We start from the raw sequence: 20,684 nt of genomic DNA, 5'->3' as shown, positions 1-20,684 counted from the left end.
GGTATATAAGTCTAAGTGCTATTGCTATTCACTTAACGTTACTAACAACTGCAGTGATTCACTTAACCGTGCCAAGAAAGGGAGCAAAACTCACTTAACCATGGAAATTTGGAGTCAGTTGTGGTTGTAAGTCGAGGACTATCTGTATATGTGAGTTGAGACAGAAAGCCAAACATTGGAAGTTCCTTTTTTTTGCATTCACTGTAAGGGCACAGCTTTATTATACAAAAGAGATCTGGGATCTACTTTTCAATAAGAATTAGGAAGTTCTCTTGCCTGCATCAGAGAGCCAGTTTGATGTAGGGCTAAGATGTTGGACAATTTGGGGCCCACCCTAAATCCCAGGGTTGTGTTGTGCAGAAAATAATGGAGGGGGATTAGGTATCATTGCTGCCTTGAATTGATTAAAATGTGAAAAAAAATCTAATAACAGATATATCGATTTAATTAACAGATCTATTAGAAATATTTTAATCTTGTCTGACTAATAAATGTAATAAATGAGGTGCAATGTTTTTATGGCATCTTCTGCAGTTTTGTCCTTAGCAAGAAAAAGGATACTTTATCAGATCAATTAAAAATGCTTTTTCCTTAAATAAGGAAACATTGGTTCTTGCTTTCCACTTTATTCCAAATTCTATTCAAGGCAAAGTATTGTGATGCTTTACTATAAGAAACATCCATCTTTCTTGCCTGTGTGTGGTTCTCAGTTATGAATACAGATAGTCCTCAACTTATGACCACAATTCAGCCCCAAATTTCTGTTGTTAAGTGAGACATTTGTTCAGTGAGTTTTGTCCCATTTTACGACCTTTCTTGTCTCAGTTGTTAAGTGAATCACTGCAGTTGTTAAGTCAATAACCCAATTATTAAGTGAAACTGGCTTCCTCATTGACTTTGCTTGTCAGAAGGTCACAAAAGGTGGTCACATGACCCTGGGACACAACAACGGTCATAAATATGAACCGGTTGCCAAGCATCTGGATTTTGATCACATGATCATGGGGATGCTGCAAAGGTCATAACTGTTAAAAGCAATCATAAGTCACTTTTTTTCAGTGCTGTTGTAATTTTGATCAGCCACAAAGTGAACTGTTGTAAGTTGAGGACTACCTGTAACGGTTCAAAGGCTTTGCTTGGACTACTTAGAAAAACAACAAATGACCATTTCAGAATCTGAACTCAAAGCATGAACCACGAGAGTCTTTCCCAAATCACATCTTTCAATTTTGCTGTAGTTCCAACTCCTGTAGTTTCACACCAGCACTTTCAAAAGCCGTATAAACAGTCCTCCTTACGACTGGTTGCTTCTTGACCATTCAGAGTTCTGAAAGAACCCACCCTTTCTCCAAAAGCTACTTACAACCTAGTTTTGAAGTTCTAACATCGCTCCCCTGCTTATATGATCACATTTTGGCTGCTTGGCAATCAATCTACATTTAGCTCCCTGCGGTCATGTGACCATGGTTTACAAATTTTTTTTTTGCAAAAAACTGTGTTTATTTCTGGTTTTCAAGCAAAAAAACAGTCCAAAATAAACAATGGGTTGGTTTAAAGAATGCAGGGTTCACTTAACAATCTCAGCAAAAAAGGTTGTAAAAGCAGATCAGGTCATGTGGTGACCTGCAACCCTCACAACTTCCGACTATAATAGCAGGGCTCAATTATGGTGATAACTCAAAGAGTACCTGTGTTGATTAGAAAATGTGATATATCCTCAATGTATTGGGGAATGATTGGGAAGGCGCAACCAAAATATGTCAGGATTTTCATCTGGTGGAAGAATTTATAAACAATCCTCAGTGGAGATCAGAATTGGTAAGAAGGGGGAGAGTGTTTTATTGCAAGTGTCACCTTTTTGTATGGTGTCAATGTCATAAGCTCAAAAGGGATGTGTATACAAGGAAGGAACAAAATCTCCAGGAAACAGCCGTTAAATCTAGTTATAATGAACGTTATGAAATGATGGCTCCGTTTTACCCCAAAGAATAGCAGGCCTTCCAAGGAGAACTTTCTCTAATTCTGCTCTTTGATAATAAACAAGGCCAAACAACCAGATCAGCAAAGGCAAGAAGAGAAAAGGTATTTACTGATTGGGACTACAAACATTTCTAAGTGAAATAATAATAAAATATAAATAACAAAAATAAATAAATTAAAAAGAAAACAAAAATAAACAAAAAATCTCGAAGGCAGACTTGATGGATCACTAGATCTTTTTCTGCCATCAGTTTTCTATGTTTTTATGAAAACCACTGTGCTATTTCAGCAAGAAAATTCAACTCAATCCTATTCACAGCTGCCATTTCACATATTACTTAATAAGCTGTACTCAAGCAAGAATATGGGTACATTTTAAGAACATTATATAAAATACACTATCTTCTAGTGTAGATTCCTGGTAAATATCCACTTGGTGATAAAGCAGGTTTATTTCTGTGAAACTAGAATAACCAATGCATCCTTATTTTTTTAGAAGTCTCTCATGTATTGGCTAGAAATTCCTCTTTGAATTTTCTTTTTTAAATATCTGTTGAAAAGAAAGATATTATACCATGAAAAATATTTCCTGGGATGGGGATGGGAGAGAAATAATTGTGAAAAGTGAGGTAAGCAGTCAAGTGTATCCCTGCTGTTCTTGATTTCAAAGGCCAGTCAAGGCTTTTTGACAACTATGTAGCAAAAATCTTACAAACAGTACCTTTTTTCAGGCATTAGGGTTACAATTATTTATTTTTATTATTTTGTACCATGGATGATTTAGTGTGGTTTGATGATCTTCTAAACTGCTGGCAGAATTCCAACAGATACATAAAGAATAAATCGACTGTCCTTTCGTGACATGCCACGACCGGTTCACCCAGTATGCTAAACCAAAAAGTAGTTTATTTGTAAACCAGGACTGATGGCTTGGTAGTTTGTTGGGTGGATTCAGGAATTTGCTTTTGGGGATGCACAGACCTTGGATAAAGCTCTGCTGTCTTCAGCCAGCATCTCAAGTCAGGACAACCTCAATCTTTTGTGGAAGACAATGCTCTGCTGTTCGTGTCTAGATCCCAAAGCTCGTTTTCCTCAGCGCAACGCAAATCATATTTCTGCTCGCAGCTGGCAGAAGTGGAGAGCCTGCTCCTTCAAACCAAAAAACAAAAGCATTTCGTTATATTTATGCGGGGAGGGCGAAGGTAGAGAGAGGCTGGCATGCCGACAGACGCGATTCCCTTGGAAAAGACTCGGACTACGCTTCCCAGCTCTCCCCGGGGCAGGGGCGTGGAGAAGCTCTGGAGGAGGTGGTCTGAAGAAGAGGGGGCTTTGTGCTACGGTGCGCGGTGCCTGTGGAGTGTGGCGGCTGGTTCTCTTCTGCGGGTTTCGCTTGGTAGGGGAGCTGCGCGGGGCGGGCGAGGCCGGCTCTGGCTGCAGCCGACCGTCCAGAGGCCAACCAGCGGGCTTGTTAAGGAGGACCGCTCCGCCCCAGCCATGCGGTTTCCAGCCCGGGTTCCTTGGAGTCAAAAGCATGCAACATGCTGCCGCTGCCGCTAAGCTCCCGGGTTCCCCGCACGAGCGCTGGGAGAAAGGGACTCCGATTGTGCTGGGGAGGCGGAGGGCGGGCATTTCCAAGGCCGGTCCTAGAGGGAGACAGAGATCTGCGCGCCTCGTCTCCCCGCGGCTCTAATTCTTAACAAAAAAAAAATTGGGGAAGGGGGGCATTGCGCGCGTGGGGCGCTGGGGGAAAATCGGCGCGTGGAGAGGAGAGAGGAGAGGAAGAGCGCAGGCTGACTGGGCGGGGAAGGAGTACCGGAGCAAGCCGGGGGGTGGAAACGAGTCGGCTGCAGCGCGCGGAGCTTGGCAACGGTTTGGAGCTTGAAAACCCGGGGCAAGAGAGGTGGACCGATCTCCCCGCTCCCCTTCCTCGAGGAAGGGCCGTCGCCATGGGCAATGCGGGGAGCATGGACTCTCAGCAGACGGACTTCAGGGCGCACAATCTACCCCTCAAGCTCCCGATGCCCGACCCGGGCGAGCTGGAAGAGAGATTCGCCGTCGTGCTGGTGAGTGGCGGACCGAGTGGGCTTGTTGTTGCCTCCCTCCCCCCCCTACTTTTCCCCATCCCGGTCCAGCGCGGCGCAGACAGTCCAATGGAGGCGGAAAATGGGGGGGGTTTCCGTCGGCCCTTCTCTCTCTCTCTCTCTCCCTCCCTCTCCCTTTCCCTCCCCCCCAACTCCCAGCCTTCTTTAGCCAGCATGCGCCAGGCAGGCTCGGCAGGTAGCGGCGAGGGGGAGCGGTGGGGTCCCCATCCCGTCGCGATCTTTAGATGGGCTTTTATTTGGTCAGTCCAAAGGGTTGTTTGGGGGGAGAGGAAGGGGCTCGGAACGGCACATAGGAAATCGCCTGTCTCTGCAGCAGCAGCTGATCCATTGTTTGAAGCGGAGTGGAGCCAGGGGCGAGCTTCGCGCAGAGAGAGTCGCTGTCCCCGTGCGAAGGGATGTATGTGCGAAGGAACCGGGGGAGCCTGCAGTGCTTTCTCCGGCGTAGGCTTTCTTCAAAACGGACAGTGAAGCCCCTTGGAGGCTTCTGAAAAGTCTTGAACGATCCGGTGAAGATCCGGGGCTCCGCTTAAAGTTATTATTGCCTTCCAGGCGGCCTTCCTCCTGCTGGTTTGTTCCCAGCAAAGATCTGCATCTCATTTGCAAGCAGGGGTGGTAGAGGAAAAGCGGTCGGGAAAACCTGGAGCAGTGGGGGGGGGGGAGGGAATCAATTCCCTCTTTGAATCCGGGTGGAAAAATCTGCACCCTTCCCCTTGTTGGCTATTAAGTTTTTAAATCTGGTCAGGGGGAGGGATCCTATCCTATATGCAGCTTTCCTCCCAAACAAGCGTGACTGATCTTGGTGGCACTGATTTCAAGTGAAAGTACACAAAAGGATTGCATTTTATAGAAATATAGTTGTAGTGCGCTGGAAATGCACTAGGTTTGGGGCTTTCCTTGTTATTTCTTGAATGATCAAGAGGAACTGCATATTGACAGCATCCACACCTCAGTTGCCCTTGAGTCACTTTTGCTTCAGAAACATTTAAGGGTCTTAACTGTGTCTTCCTATATAACATGGTATATATAAGAGACTATATTTTCCCCTCATTAGATCCACATTTTCAATAGATGATGCTGGGTAAATGATTGACGTGATGTTTAGTCCACAGATTGCTTCCCCTTTTGAGTGCCATAACTTCATAGCATTTGGCACAAGGTTTTATGTATTTTGTAAATCCCAGTATGTATGCTAAGGAATCTCAGCATTTCCTTAAAATGCTGAAGAACTTAATTTGCTATTATTCTTGATACCTTTTTTGTGAATTTAACTTTGTTATACAATATGAAAACTATATATTATATCCATTGGCATTTATTTGTGTAGAATGTGCAAGCAATATTATGCTTTCAATTGAGATTGATAAGGTTTTTTTTTTAATGGCTTCTGAAGTCAGTCTGTATACTTATTTTAGAGGAGAGATGTATCAATTCACAAAAACTTTGGGCTGGAGATTTTGTCCTCAGCAGGGTTACAATAGCTTAAAAATCTTTAGCATACTGGTTTGTCAAAGCACAAATACTGTTGGAGTAGGGAGGCATCAACTCTTGAGTGCATATCCAGCAAGACAAAAAAAAAAGTGCCTTAAAAATTTCATTTACTTCTGGTCTGTATTTGCAACACTCTTGGTTTTGCAGTTTTATCCAGCTAGATGCTGTCTTGTAAAATTAGGCAAAAAAAGAGGAACAATTAACTATGCAACAGAGTACATTGTTCTTTAAATGGAAACAATAATGAGCTAATGTCTAATGTCATGCATTTGATGAAGCAGAAGAGCCAGGGTGGTACACTGTAATGAACTTAGAATTAAGAGTTCAAATCCACAATTGATCATGAAACTTTCTGGGTGATTTTGGGCCCCAGTTTTTCAGTCCTAACCTACTTTGTAAGATGTTGAGATGATAAAATAGGTGGCTACTCTTGGAGGTGGATTGAGAGATAAAGGTATTTCTTATGCCTACTTTCATCCTGACGTCTCAGATCCTCTATCTGTTCCTGTTCTAGAGCATCATATTATATAGTATGATGTAACAGTGATAAAACATGTAGTGATGTATGATGTATTATTATTGAAGTCTTTCATTGCTCATACATGTCTGTATCAGACTATTTTTTGATAGCTGCTGCATGGCTTATGTGTCTTGGTTTGGAAACACCTTTCTCTTTTATGGGGATCCGCCATCTGAAAATAAATTGGTGTTTTCAACATGCTCTTTAAATATATGAAAAATCCAAAGGCCTTGACAAGAGCCTACAAACTTCCAGGATGTGTGTAATCTATATAATTATTGAACTTTGAGACCGCAAGGTTTCTGTGACACATTTGTTGAACTACAGTTTACTCAGTTAACATAATCAAACATTGAGCCATTAAATAACTGCATGGGTATGGTTTGTGTGAAGTGCCAGGTTAAGTTATGATTAGTTAGTTGGTGCTCATTATGTTTTACAAAAATGTATGAGAAATTTGACTCATAGATCTGGACTTATGAGTTGTACTAATTATCGTGACCTAACATGTTGTATGAACCCAGCCATTGTGATTTGTATCCATGATTTATGACAATGTACTGTATAGCCAGTTGTGATATTGAGTCATCTGTGATCAAACAAATTATGACTTACTAGAAGGTCTGAAACTTTTAATAATATCTATGATTGAGTGCGGGTAGACCTTTGAACTGTATTTGGACATAAAGTTTGAACGATAATATGCATAAATTTGTTAGATCTGATTTGCTTAACCATTACCTGTTGAATAAGACAGAGTTGGCTAGAAATCCCACATGTGAAGTCAAAAGGACATAATAAAGGTAAAGGTTCCCCTAGCACATATGTGCTAGTCATTTCCAGCTCGGGGGTGGTGCTCATCTCCATTACAAAGCTGAAGACCAGTGCTGTCCGAAGACGTCTCCATGGTCCTGTGGCCGGCATGATTAAACCCCGAAGGCGCATGGAATGCTGTTACTTTCCCACCATGTTACCTCCCTATTTTTCTACTTGCATTTTTATATGCTTTCAAACTGGTAGGGTGGCAGAAGCTGGGACAAATAATGGGAGCTCACTCCATTACGCGCAGCTAAGGATTCGAACTGCCGACCTTTCTGATCGACAAGCTCAGCGTCACAGCCATTAATAATAAATAAATAATAAATAAATAATAAACTTAGACATAATAGTGATTTACAAACTATAATAGCTACGCATCTTGCTATTCTAGAGTCAAGCAACATCAGCAAGAGCTTCACCTGTTGCTTAAAGCTATGTATGGCTTTAGTGAATAAATCTCAGTTGGATGGGTATAAATAAATATTCATAGATTACAAATTCTTTACACCCAGAAAGTAAAAATAAAGAGTAAAAATGTAATAAGTAAAATGTAAAGTAAATCTGTACAGAAATTCTGAAAGTTAAAAAAATCAGGTAAATCTGTAAAGTCAAGTAAATCTGAAAATAAAAAATGTAAAGAGGGTTTCTGTTTACTAAAACACGTGATGATAGTTTGTCTTAAAAAATGCAGCAAATGCATCAGAAAGGCATCTCTAGATACTCCTGGGTAGCTAGCCAAGGAAAAATGTTAAAAGCATTTGGTATTATGTGATAAGAGATTTAGGCCAGAGAAGAACTGTTCTACAAGAGATGCTGTATGAAAATAACATTAATCATTTTGTTGCCAAAATCATTAAAAAGGATAGGAAAAAGTACAGATGAAGTTGGGGCTTTTCATGCCAGAGGACCTAGTTTGATCTTCATGATGTCTACGTAAAGCTGGGGAAAAAGAACACTCCTGAAATCTGGATAACTGGTGGCAAGTAAGTGCATGGCAAGCCATTAAAATCCAGAAAGACTTCACTGAAATGGTTTTTTTCTTTAAATCAGTGGCTAAGCTACAGCATGTTGATACAAAACCTTATTGGTTTTTAAACCAATAGGGTTTTGCACCATACAGGAACCTAAGGAAGCTTAACCACTTGTAGCGTAACTACTGATCTAGTAGTTGTAGCTTAACTACTGTAGCTTGTAGCTTCACCACATCTCGTGATGGCTTATTTATTACTAGAGTTAATCAGACTCGGTTACTAGTTTTCCTGGGTTGGAGTAGGCACCTACCCTTGTTCCCTGTGTAACATGGATTTCTTCTTGATCCAGGTAGGATAACTGTTGTGTTACCCAAAACTATGTTCGGAATTCTGTTCACAAAGCAGTTGGTTGTTGGATCTAGTTACAAGCATTAATTGCTTTGAATACACAATAGAAACTGACCTATTTAAGAAATTCCCTTGGCATTTCAAAGAACTTTTGAAATGAAGTATTAGAAATTATTGAAGAGGAGTGATGGAATAAATGACAAGGTTTTTGCATTATCCTAAGCCACCATGTAAATGGTCCAGCTTTGGATTGAACCAGGGCTTACTACAATGTGCAGCATTGTGGAAGTTACAGATGCTTTTCAATTTTTTCTTTCTTTCTTTACTCCCAGTCAATGTCATAAAGGAACAGATCCGCATGGTGGTGGGGTTGTGGATGCCTGTTTTTTTTCTACAAAATCTGAGCTGGTGGAATTGATAGAGATTTTCCTGGCACCACTTTTCTTTGACAATCTATGCTTTGTGGAAGAATATTAGAATGTTGAATAACCGTGAAGGCATCCAGCAGTCAGAGTAATTTGTGTTTTTCCAACACTACTTATGACTGAAATGTCAAAGCTCTCATTTTTGGTAATCAAAAAGGTTGAGCGACCTAAATTGGAAAAGAAAAAAAAATCCTGCCAGTGCTTCCCCAATTTCGCTGACCTGCCTTGCCTGACCTTTTATTTTTCATACTTGTATCTGAAGATGAATGGTGATATATCTTTTCCCAAGCAATTCTGGCTGTATCTTTTCCAATTAACAAAGCCTGCAGAATGTTGCTTTGTTTCTGACTAATTTAAGCTGTGTTTGAAGCGAGAAAGTACCAGCAGTAGCAGCAACACACTCCGCTTTCTTCTTTTTATCGTGAGGGAATTTCTAATCAGCCAGGAGAAGATGCTAGGGGCTCCAAAATTTGTATTGCCTGTGAAAAAGAGTGAGAAACAAAAAAGCTGAGCTGGGTCTATGTCAGAATGAAAAAAAAAAGTTCTGTAAGGTTAAATTATTAAATTTAGCTGTATTTCACGGGGATTTTTTTTACTCTATATGTAAGTTTTGCTTTAGCTAGACCTTTGGGGTCTTGTTATCTCTTTATGCATGTCAAAATTCTTCTCAAAGCAAGTTTTTGTATCGCTGGCTAAAGTAAATCATCTCTTAGTTGAGCTTGTCTCTTTGTGACTTAATGGCATGTTCAGTTTTTTCCCCCCTTTTTTGGGGCAACACTATCAAAGTGGTTTGCAATTGCTTTTTCACTTTTCCACACTGCCTCTAGTTCTGGTAACTCCTGATGGTTTCCAATCTTGAGTACTAATCACAGTCAAGCCCTTGTGCTTTTTGCAAATCAGGTTAGGAATAGAAGACGATTTGTCATTCTCGGGATGCATTATGAATCTGTTGACTGACTGACTGACTGTTTGAGAGGTGATTTGCTAGTAAATCTTCCAGGCTTACTTATCATTATCTGCCTAAGAATGTATGGGTGGAAATGGACTTTGGAGATATTCTAGTTCAACCCACACTCAGGTTAAACTACATCGAAAAACAAATTACAGAATGCCATTTCTATCATTGTGAAATAACCTCAACATCTTATGAGTTAGAATTTGCAGAATATGACTTGGGCCCCCAAACTAATTTAATTCTGGAGACTAATCTCTGATAGAATGGCACCTTCATTTATGATTTCCTACTTACTACCCCCTCCCAGAAAGACGAAGAGGGGATGCTTCTGTCCAAATACCTTGCATGCGTATAAAAAATAATGTCTGCTCGCATCTGTGAATGAGGCTTGTATAGATCTTGCCAGCCTTACTCAGAATGGCCTTGTGCAGCCAGAAACACATCACTGGATCTTACATCATTCCTTGTTCTGAATGTTTCCTCTTTGTGTTTGTCATTCTTCTATTTGCGTTTTTAAGAAAGAAGCTGGGAGAAGGAGGGTGTCTGAATTGCTCTTGCTCTTCTGGCTTGTGCACAAAACCTTTTGGTCTGGGACCCCAGAGAATATAGCGGATGAGGCTGGATTTCCAAATGGGTGTCCTCCCTCCCCATAACTTGTAATAAAATGTAATGTTTCTGAAGAAAGACACGTGGCCAGAGGAGGAGAAGGAGGAGGCCAGGGCTGAGGTTGTGGAAAGGATTGTGTAGTCTAATGATGTGCTGCTGCTGATACTAAGCGATCACTGACTCGCACATTAGGGCTGTTTCTCACATGAAGAATACCATTTCCTCTTTGGCAGGAACATTGTATTATGCAAGTGGCTATTGAATGTAGAGTTGATGTTGGGGAAAAAAAAACCAGAACCAGGTTATCAAGCAGAGATCAAATTAAGGTGATTAGTTCTCATGTGCATGCTTTTAAAAGTCTAAATCTACAAATTCTCTAGCTGGGTGATGTTTTGGTTTTGATTTTAAAATTCTGACATAAAGTGAACAGATGCCCAGGCCTATCTGGCAAAAGACTCAAAATAGACTTTGTATGTGTGCATTGTATAATGGGAGGCAGGTGCCTGAATTCGTGTGATATATTGACAGCATAGCTTCAGGAACACAACCTTCTCTCTTGCTTTTGGTAACTTGTGAAGAGACGCCTTCTGAGCCTAACCATAATTGGTATAATTTCTACAGGAGAGGTAGTGCAGTTGGAATAGTTAATTAGCCAACTAATTAAAGATAGGCTACTATATTTAATTAATTTATCTATTCTACCCAAAGAGGGTTTGAGAAGACATGTCTCTCTGGGAGGATATTTTAATTGTTCTAGAATTTGGCAAATACTCACACTACTTTACTTGTGATGGCTTCTCTTAATTGATTAGTAGTCCAATGGCTGGATTCATAAGTATGATGAACAAAGTCATAGGTTTTGTTCACATGATGTACTAACCGTGAAATTTACTACACGATTTACTCAAACCATTTGATGAAATTTTGCAACATATAGAACCATCAAGTAAAAGTGTTCATGTAATGTGAGATTATATATTGAAGTTATATATATATTATATATATTGAGTTTATTAATTTATATGAATGAATTTAAATTAATTGATCTTGGAGCACTGCCAAAAGATTAATTTAGCTTTGTTGGAAGCTACTCTTTGATTTGAAGTCTTGATGCATTTTGCTGTTGGCTTTTGAATTTGCTGTTTATCAATAGAACAGAAAAAGTGATCAGTATGACTGTATGGATGTTTCATTTAATGTTTAAAATCTGAGTAGCTGAAAATGTGTGTGTGTGTGTGTGATATGTTTAAGTTTTGTGTGAATTTGCCCCTTTTTAGGATTTTTTGGGGAATGGGTATATTTTTGCATGGTTTTGCTTTTTTCCCCAAGAACTTTTTGGTTTTTGTACTTTAAGAGGTAGGTTAATTATCAGAACTTTATCTTTCATTTTTTTCACTGGCAAGTAAAATAATATATATTTAGAAGTTATGATGATGATTGTATTTTTTGAACTGTGTAATACATTTTTGCAAAACATTTAAAATCTGATTTTTAAAAATCAGGGTCCCCCCCCAAGAGATATTTATTTGCTTTGTTTCTTTGCTTTTAAGACTTACCCATTCTATTTTTCAGCTTATACATGCAGTGTTTTCAGCTTCCAAAGGACAAGAGTTCATGCTGCCAGTTTTTTCAGCAAAAGCTACTTTGAGGACTACATCTAAGGGCTCAGGACCAGCTATTGCTGGTGTCCCACGAATACCATAAACAAGCGGTTTACCAGCTACAATAAAAACTACAGCGTGGTTTAAAGTGATCTGTGAGATTCTGGCCATAGAATGGAATAGAGCCAGAAAATGAACACTGTTCAGTAGTAATGAAATTTTCAGTTCTCTGTGTGCTTAGTGATGGCATCTTCCATGCAAAATAATGGGTGTAATGTATTGAGTCTTGATTGACAAAGGAGCTAATCTGTCATTCGGTCTTGGAAAGTGAGAGGTTGAAATTAATTGAAAATTCTGCATTACAAAGGTGACTTTACAGAATTAGGAATCCTTGTCTTCCCATGGGTACTCAGTTAACAATTCATGATTCTTGATTAAGGAGAGCAACCAGGATTGCAGGTATTGAAATCACTAAGCAGTGTAATCCCATGACATCTCATTTTGCGACTGCATCACTTAGCAAGTTTCTGTCATAATTGTGAATATAAGTTGAAGACTACCTGTGTTTGATTTGACACTATTAAAAGGAGCCATGGAACTTGCCTTTCTGTGCGTGTTTGTGTTTGTTTTACTTGTGCTGGGCTAAATAGGCTTGCTATTTCTTTCTCTTGATATTTATTTATTAAATTTATTTGTTTCCTATCTCGCAGGTAGCTTACAACAATAAAAAGATATGAGAACATTATAAACCAAATAGAAGTAAAATAATAGAACAGTAAAGAATGAAAAAGAACATGAGAACTCACCGATACGATTTTAAAAAAAGATGGACGGGAAGAGAGCAGAGACCAAGGGGGTTAATGCCACTAATATTGTGGTGTTGTATATTCAAGTTGGGTTCAAGGAACTTTCTTTTGCAGGTGGCTATATTCTAAATGTCTGCATTGGTCAAAGGCAATTTTTTTTAAAAAACCAAGCAAACCCGAACATACTAACATTGTAATTTCAAATATAGACATGAGTTTTACTTTCATGCTGACTCTGCACTATGATGCCAGTGATAATTCTGGGAGTGAACTATAAACCAGTGTTCTCGGGAAGGCATGTCAAGAAAATTATGTTCCATTTATGAGAAGGCCACTATTTAGTGTTTCTCCAGAAATTGACATAAGAAGAGTTAATAATGTCATTTGGTAGGATTTACAGTCATTTAACACAGTGAGGGAGGTCAATAGCTATGCCTTGAGGCTCTCTTGAGTGTGAATTGTCCTGTGAAAAGAATAATTGTTTAGTACATCACAAAACCTTAGAGCATGATTAGAGGAGATAGCTCTGCTGATTTCCTATAAAATGGCTTTGGGAGTGGACATTGACATTACTTTTACTAGTCTGCAGTCTTCATTTAAAACAGCCTTGGTGTTTTGTTTTTTTTAATGAACAAATTATGTCTTGACAGGACTAATTTCTTATCTTTTTCCTGAGCTAGGTTCAGAGATAACAGAAAAGCGCTAGAGGAAGATATAAAATACCTTCCTCCTTAAATGTAAGTTCATGCTAAACCATACTTTTTCAATAACTCATTATGAACAAACCAAAATTTGAGCACAGACTGTAACCTCGGATTGAGTCTTCTGTAATCATGCCTGGTTTGGACCTTCTTTCAAGCTATATCACTTACATCAGGGGCCACGTATGACCCACACAGGCCACACTCACCCCGGCTCTGCAAAGGGAAAAACAATCCCAATATGTCCCGATACGGCCCGTGATGTGATTGAGTTTGACACCCCTGATTTATATTGTCATTGTCCATGCAGCGGGGATAGGAATTTTAAAATGAAACCCTAACTAGACTACCTCTCTGGTTACCATTTTATTTCCTCATACAGGTTGTGCGAAATACACTACAGTGCACAGTTTGGGGGGCCTGATTTGAATTTGGATAAAAAAGTGGAACTCACATTGCCCCACTGATTTTTCTTTGTCATATATAGTAGGTGGTATTCGGTTGTACCGAAAAAATATTTACTTTAATTAAAAAGATAAATGGGGAAGTTGGCAAGTTTCCAAACAAAGCAGCTGTCATTAGCATCTTTCAGGCAATATATTGGGTGCCCCAGAAGTGCCAAGGGGATGTTAGAAGCATCCAGAGAGTCGTGTGGTTCTCCTTCTGGACAGAGAACACTTTATTCCCTTTTGGAGGTAGGTTAGTCATCCATGGCAGTTGTGCTCTCCAAGTTCCAGATGTACCCTCAGCACCCAAATGTTGGCCTATCCTGCCCCAATGAAAATTAGTACTGATGGTGTTTCTTCTCCCACCAAAGAGTGAAATTATCTCTCTCAGAGAATATTGATGCAAGACATATCTTTTAGCTTTTTGCAACAGTAAAAGCAAACAGTGCAGAAACAATTATATGTTGAACAATTACCATGTTTAATGTTATGGTGTTATTATATTACATGTGCTGAAGGCATAAAATAATTCATGTATTTCTTACATGGTCACTGCTGCACAGGGGAAGCATTTTGGCAATACACAAACATGCCTATGCCTATTCTTGCTTTGTAGAAAGACCTAATTCATCTGCAAAATTCTTCATTTTCTTTCATAACGGAATTGAGTATTGAGAAGTCAGTTGTTTTGGAAGGAGGCTTGGGGGAGAGTGCTTTCTGTTTGATTTGTCCACACCCATTGATGAAAATGGCTAATTGGGAAGTGTTAAATTATAAGCACACCATAGATTCCTCCTCGTTTCCTAAAATTCTCTTTGGAGCATTACATATAATAAGAGGGTTAGGGTTGAAATTAGTTTTGAGCAGCAAAAAGATCTTACAGATGTTCCAGCTTCATCCAACAGAACCAGCTGCAAGATTTGGGTTGATGGTAAGGGGATGGAAATGAACAGCAAAAGAGTGCAAAGTCACCTTTTACAATCATTGCACTATCAAACAGCAATTGGAAATCAGAATAGGGTTCCCTAAATGGAACTACTGCTGGAGCCTTTCCTTCTGATGAGCATAATCTGTTTCGGTATATATTTTGATAACTATGTCACTTTGTTTATGTAAAGTGTTCAAGTTATCTCAAGGATATGACATTTTCTTGCCCAATCAAGTAAAGTACCCTTGACACAGCAATTATTACTACATTCTTGATACAGACTGTCTTGTCACTTTCTCTCGCACATATATACGCCCTCACGTACATTCTTTTTATACACCTCGTTAGCATATTATAATCATAAGATCAGAGTATCCTAAGCCTTTGGATCTTGATCTAGAGAACTGTGTGAAAGGGAGAGAAAGAGAAGGTGATAAAAGCTGTAGCACTCTTGCAAGAGTTGACTTATCAGAACAATATTGACAGTTTTTGCAATTCCTTCACCTGCATCCAGCAGAAATCACATGGAGATTTTCAGTCCAAAAACAGAGAAAGGAGGAAATTCTGTGGGTGAAATAGGATTTTTTAAAAATGAAAAAGAGCCCAGACCCTTCACAAGTTGTATAGGGTTTAGAAATACAGGAAGTCCTCAACTTACAACAGTTCTTTTAGTGACTGTTCAAAGTTACAACGGCACTGAAAAAAGTTGACTCATAACCATTTTCACACTTATGACCATTGCGGCATTCCCATGGTCATGTGATAAACATTCGGATGCTTGGCAGCTGACTCATATTTATGACGGTTACGGTGTCCCATGGGTCATTCTGCAACCTTCTGTCAAGTAAAGTCAATGGAGAAGCCAGATTCACTTAATGACCGTGTTACTAATTTAACAACAGCAGTGGTTTGTTGCAAAACTGTGGCAAGAAAGGTCATAAAATGGGGCAAAAGTCACTTAAATGCCTCACAACAACAGAATTTTGGGGCTCAATTGTGTGTTTATCTGTATATAATTCTTGTTGCTATAGATTTTTATAGTAATTGATGAACTGATATTGTTTTGAAATTTCTTTATTTATTAAATTTAAATTTTACCCATCTGCCAGTTCAAGGGGACTCTGAGCAGCCAAGTAATGTTTGGATTCTGTTGTGTCTTTTAAAAACGATGTGCAGTGTAGACACTAGTGACAAAATGAGTTATTAGTGAAACTGTTTAAAACTGGAGATTGTTACGACTCCTAACTTTTTCCTCTTCATATGGCATGTTAACTATTCTGTGAAGTACACTTAGTGTGTTCTGTTAGCTTCTTTGCTGTTTTGTAGGATGCAAGCTGTTTTCGGAAACCACAAATCTCAAGAAAGAAATGCGTATGAATGTGTTTCGAATGAGAGTTCTGCAAATTGCCCCAAAAGGCCTGGGTGTCCTTAATCTCACTTTGGAGGGGAGGGAAAAAGCTGTTTCCATGGCTTAGTAGGGCAAAGGACTTTTGATCGACAGATGCTTTTCCATTTTTGGGGGTCGGGGAACTGCCTTGCTGGAAGGACTTATTAACCCTGTGGAGAGAACTGGCATTTCATTGCAAAGCTGGGAGAGACTACGGCTGTGGCCAGAAGTTAGCCATGAATCTTAGAATTCAAGGCTGTTTTGGAAGTGGGTGGGGAAGAGGGCCCAAGGAGAAATTCAAGTGGAATCTGATTTATTCTTAAAAATGTCACGATACATCACATGATAGCAACATGTCATGGTGAGTTTGACACCCGTGTTGTAAATCAAGGCCTACCTGTATTGGCCATGGCAGAGGTTATCATAACAACTGAAGTGCTTTGCTGGTTCTGCTTACTCTGAATTCAAAGAGGCAAGTTATTCCTTAATTAGCTTTCGCTTCACATACATTCCAAATGAAATTCCTCCTGACTTCATAATTACGGTGTTAGCTAACTGATGGGTGTGTTATCTGTGTAGAAATCCAGAAGGAGTCACTTACAGGCCAGAATCTGGGTGGGCCTCGTCAGTACTCAAGCATGGGATTCCTGCCATAAACTGAAATGCAAGCCGTTTTGGGGTGGGTGTGTTTTGCAATATGTGTAAGAGTTCACATGGTCCGATTTCAGTGGGAGAGGAAATGTTTTTCCTGGTGCCTCTGGAAGGCTTGAAAACAAGCTACGTAAAAATGTAGGAGTAGGAGTAGGCAGAGGAGGGCTTCCTCCCGTTTCCCTGCATCCAAACTTGGGCTACTGCTGTGCATCTTGGTGGGCCTGCTAAGTAAAGGTGAACAGCATTGATTTTTGCAGGTTAATGATACAGAAGTTAATTATCCTGCAAGGGCCTCCGCTGTTCGGCAGAGTTCAGTGGCAAATTTGCAATCATGACATGGGTGAGATAATTAAAAGCTGACAAGATCCAGACAAATAGTTTTAAATAGTGATAAAGGTGACCTTTAGCGGAGGCAATTAATTGTTCATATATTGTAAATGAGAAGAGAAAAATCTCTGCTTGGAAACATGCGCCTCTTTCCCCCTCCCCCACCCACCTGGCTGAAGATGTCTGCCTTTATAGGCATTTAAGAGGAACCTTATTTCTTGGTGGTGGTGGGTTTTTTGTTTTGCATTGTTGGTTCGGGAGAAGGAAACCCTGGCAGGGTTTCAGCACCCTTATTTTACATTCTCCTCTGTCTTCAAATTGATGTCTTATTCCTTAATGTGGATCATGAGCATAGCTTTGATCATGGTTGTGCTTTTGGGTATTGCTGGGAGGATTACAGCAAGGGTTCAAAAAAAAAAAAAAAAAGATGGCAGCCACAATAGTGGTTGAAACTCTCCCCCTTTTAATGTGTGTCAGATATACGAAGCATAGAAAAAGGGGGCAGGGCTTTGGGGGCATGGTCATAGCAGCCAGCTTTACTTTTTTGAATTCCCCCAAATTCCCCTGCTGATGCCATTGATGGTAAAACCATCAAAATAAACCCCTCTTCATTCTTCTTTTGCAATCTTCTTGGTAGAAAATGGAATAGGCCAGTTGCCTGCAATTACGGGTGAAGATAATCTGAAGCGCCAAGCGGTTGATTCCTTTTCCAGCAATCTCATCATTAATAGGATAGTTTTGCCTTCTGTCTTGCTGTTCCTCTAAGGCGGGGGTGTCAAACTCAATTTCATTGAGGACCACATCAGGACTTTGGTTGACCGGGGGTGGGGGGCACCAGGCAGGCATGGCCAATTGGGTGGGTGTGGCCAGCTTGATGCCACACCCCAAACTGCTGGCATGTTTCCTCTTCCTCTTTGGGTAGACTGGACTGAAGCCACGCTGGCCTGATCTCTTACTAGGTAGACTAGGATGGTGCTGCAGGCCGGATTCAACTACATTGCAAGCCAAATTCAGCCCGTGAGCCTTGCTCTAAGGATTAATGACACCAGCTTTAGTTTTTTTGAACAAACGAAAAAATAACTTGCAAGATTCAGCATTGAAATTGTATAAATGGAAGCCCACAAATCAGGAGGTAGCATCTTTTCTAAGGAATAAATAGTAAACTGTTTAAGCTTTCTTGAACTGTAGCTCACTTCATCATATAGTGGTTAATCTGATGTAGGATTTAAATTTAGATGAAGCAAAGAAAGAGGACAAAGGATGGCTAATATGCATTTTACAAGTTACATGGGAAACAGATTACAAGTACCTCATCACTTAGCAATGGCAATGTGTTGCATTCTATTTATTAAGGACTTCTGAGTGAGCCAAAGTGATATATATGAGGTTTGCCTTCTCTTGATCTCTAAGGATGATACAGTTTTGGTGTCCCCTCCTCCCAGAACAGCTTCCTTGAGGTCTGTAATCAAGTTTTGTAATGGGTCTTTAACCATTACAATTGTTAATTGATGAGGCACTTGTAATCTGTCTCACATGCAACTTGCATCTGCATAACCAGCCGGTCATACCCCTCTTTTCTTCCCCTGCCTGACCCCAATTTAATCCTACATCAGTTAGGCCATTCTGTGCAGCTGATAAGAGCTGCTGCTGATGAAACACATTGCCTGTTAACGTGTTAGTGGAAAAAGTGTTATCAGGCTCCTGATTGCTGGCTACTATTTATTAGCATGTATCCACTGTGTATAAAATGAAAGCCTAATATTTGTAAGTCTGCATTAAAAAGTAAGGCCAAGATGTGTTTTAGATCAAACTTTGAAAAAAAACACCTTGATTCTTTATGACATGTTTTCCTAGTGACCTTTATCCTGTTCCTCCCCACTCCCCCTTTCATATTTATTATTCTCTTCATTGTTCTGTTGTTTTGATCGGGGCAGATGTTCTTTTCCATGAAAGTGATGTACCTTAGTTCCTTTCAGGGGTGGGAGGGCAGCATGCAATTACAATCTATTGCTGTAGAAATAGGACGAAAGATTTAGTTGTAAGGGTTTCCCCCCCTTCTTTTTCTTAACATTGATTAAGACCTTGAGTCTTAAGATGTACTGCGTTAATTAAGCCCTTATTCTCCCCCCCCCCCCCCAACCACTTAAGCTTTGCTCACCTCCTCTGATCTTGTTGCTTGGTTGCTATCATTTTCACTGCCATTTCTCTTTAAGCTGCAAAGAATGACCCAAGAAAAAGACTTCTACTTGATTTGCTGATTGCTTTTCTCAACAGATTTTGCTGGCAATTGGCCCTTGTGTTAGGAGATCCCTTTGCGCCTTTCTCTTAATATTTGCAAATAAAGTCCTGTTTCCTTTTATCTTTCTTCCTATCCATCTGGTCGGGGTTTTTTTGGCAGATGCTTGTCTAGGAGCATGTGTGGTAGATGCTGATCTTTGGAGGAAGAAAGAAACAAAATAAACTTGTTCCAGATGTCTTTCCAGTGTGAAATATATTACGTGTTCCTTAAGTTACTACGTTCCTTGGATATTGCTGGTGCAAGTGATAATCTCTCACAGGTCATGTAAAAATAAGCTGGGTTAATTTAAGACACATAGTGGCTATCATAAACCCCAAAGTCCCACAAGTTTAACACTGCTGATCATGTCTGTAGTCACCACTAGAAATTATCATGCCATGATGGCCGTCATTCTTATCTGTGGTTCTTGGCTTCATCTGGTGTGGAAAAGATTCAGCAGAAACTTGGGAAGATGTAGATCAGGGGTGTCCAACCTTGGCAACTTTAAGACTTGTGGACTTCAACTCCCAGAATTCCTCAGCCAGCTTTGCTGGCTGAGGAATTCTGGGAGTTGAAGTCCACAAGTCTTAAAGTTGCCAAGGTTGGACACCCCTGATGTAGATAGATGTAGATCTTTTTCAGTGCATAGAGAGACTTGAATTGTTTGGAGAAGAATGCCGGTTAATACACATGAGCAACACTTTCCATATCTCATGTATGCCAGGCTTGACTTGAATGAGTGGTAGCAAAGTATTAGAGGCTATCCTATAAAATAATGGGCAGTTTTTAAAACATGAAGAGGCTAGTGTGAAGTTTCCCAAACTCTGAGATATAGATAACTGTAGTACATAATCATGACTATCAAATGAGCTTCTAGGCCAGGGGTGTCGAACTCACAGCGTCACATTGTTGTCATGTGATGTATTGCAACTTTCCCCCCCTTTGCTAAAATGGGGGTGAGCATGGCCAGCACATGACACATCCGGCCCATGGGCCGCGAGTTTGACGCCCTGTTCTCCGTAGAACTGCTGCGAGCATCCAGAGAGTGGGAGGTGCTTCAGTCCTTCCTTCTCACAGGCTGAGTTATAATTGAAGAACGCTCCTCCTTCCTCCACGTGGCTCCTCCATGCGTTCTCCCAGTTTTCACTCAGCCTTCGAGAAAGCAGGCAGCGATCTCTTGTTCCTTGGCCGTTTTTCAGAGTTTTTGCTTCTAAGTGTTCAGGTTTGCCTTTATTCCTTTCCTCCTTGTCCCTGCGTTGATAGTGTGCTCTTAAATTTAATTGGTGAGGCATTTTTTTGCCTGTAGGAAGGGGTTTAAGGGCTCGGAGCTTTACTGCCCCCCCAC

The 20,684-nt window shown here is 40.3% G+C and overlaps 1 protein-coding gene across 8 annotated transcripts in view; it reads left to right on the top strand.

The window, feature by feature from the left end:
* The first annotated feature begins 3,280 nt into the window (after nucleotides 1–3,280).
* Nucleotides 3,281–20,684, top strand: part of FMNL2 (formin like 2) — a 192,957-nt gene continuing 175,553 nt past the window's right edge. For all 8 annotated transcript variants that reach the window (XM_087949987.1, XM_087949992.1, XM_087949990.1 and 5 more), the window contains exon 1: nucleotides 3,281–4,043. In XM_087949987.1, the coding sequence (XP_087806113.1) occupies nucleotides 3,927–4,043 (117 nt within the window). In that variant the 5' untranslated portion in view covers nucleotides 3,281–3,926. The remainder of the gene's footprint in view (nucleotides 4,044–20,684) is intronic.

The sequence above is a fragment of the Notechis scutatus genome, chromosome 1 (genome assembly GCF_049901735.1).
Source record: "Notechis scutatus isolate UNSWTSFEM ecotype Mainland chromosome 1, rNotScu1.2, whole genome shotgun sequence".
In the NCBI taxonomy this organism is placed as follows: Eukaryota; Metazoa; Chordata; class Lepidosauria; order Squamata; family Elapidae; genus Notechis; species Notechis scutatus.
Note: the sequence above shows the minus strand (reverse complement) of the source record. Positions and strands in the feature narration are given on the sequence as shown.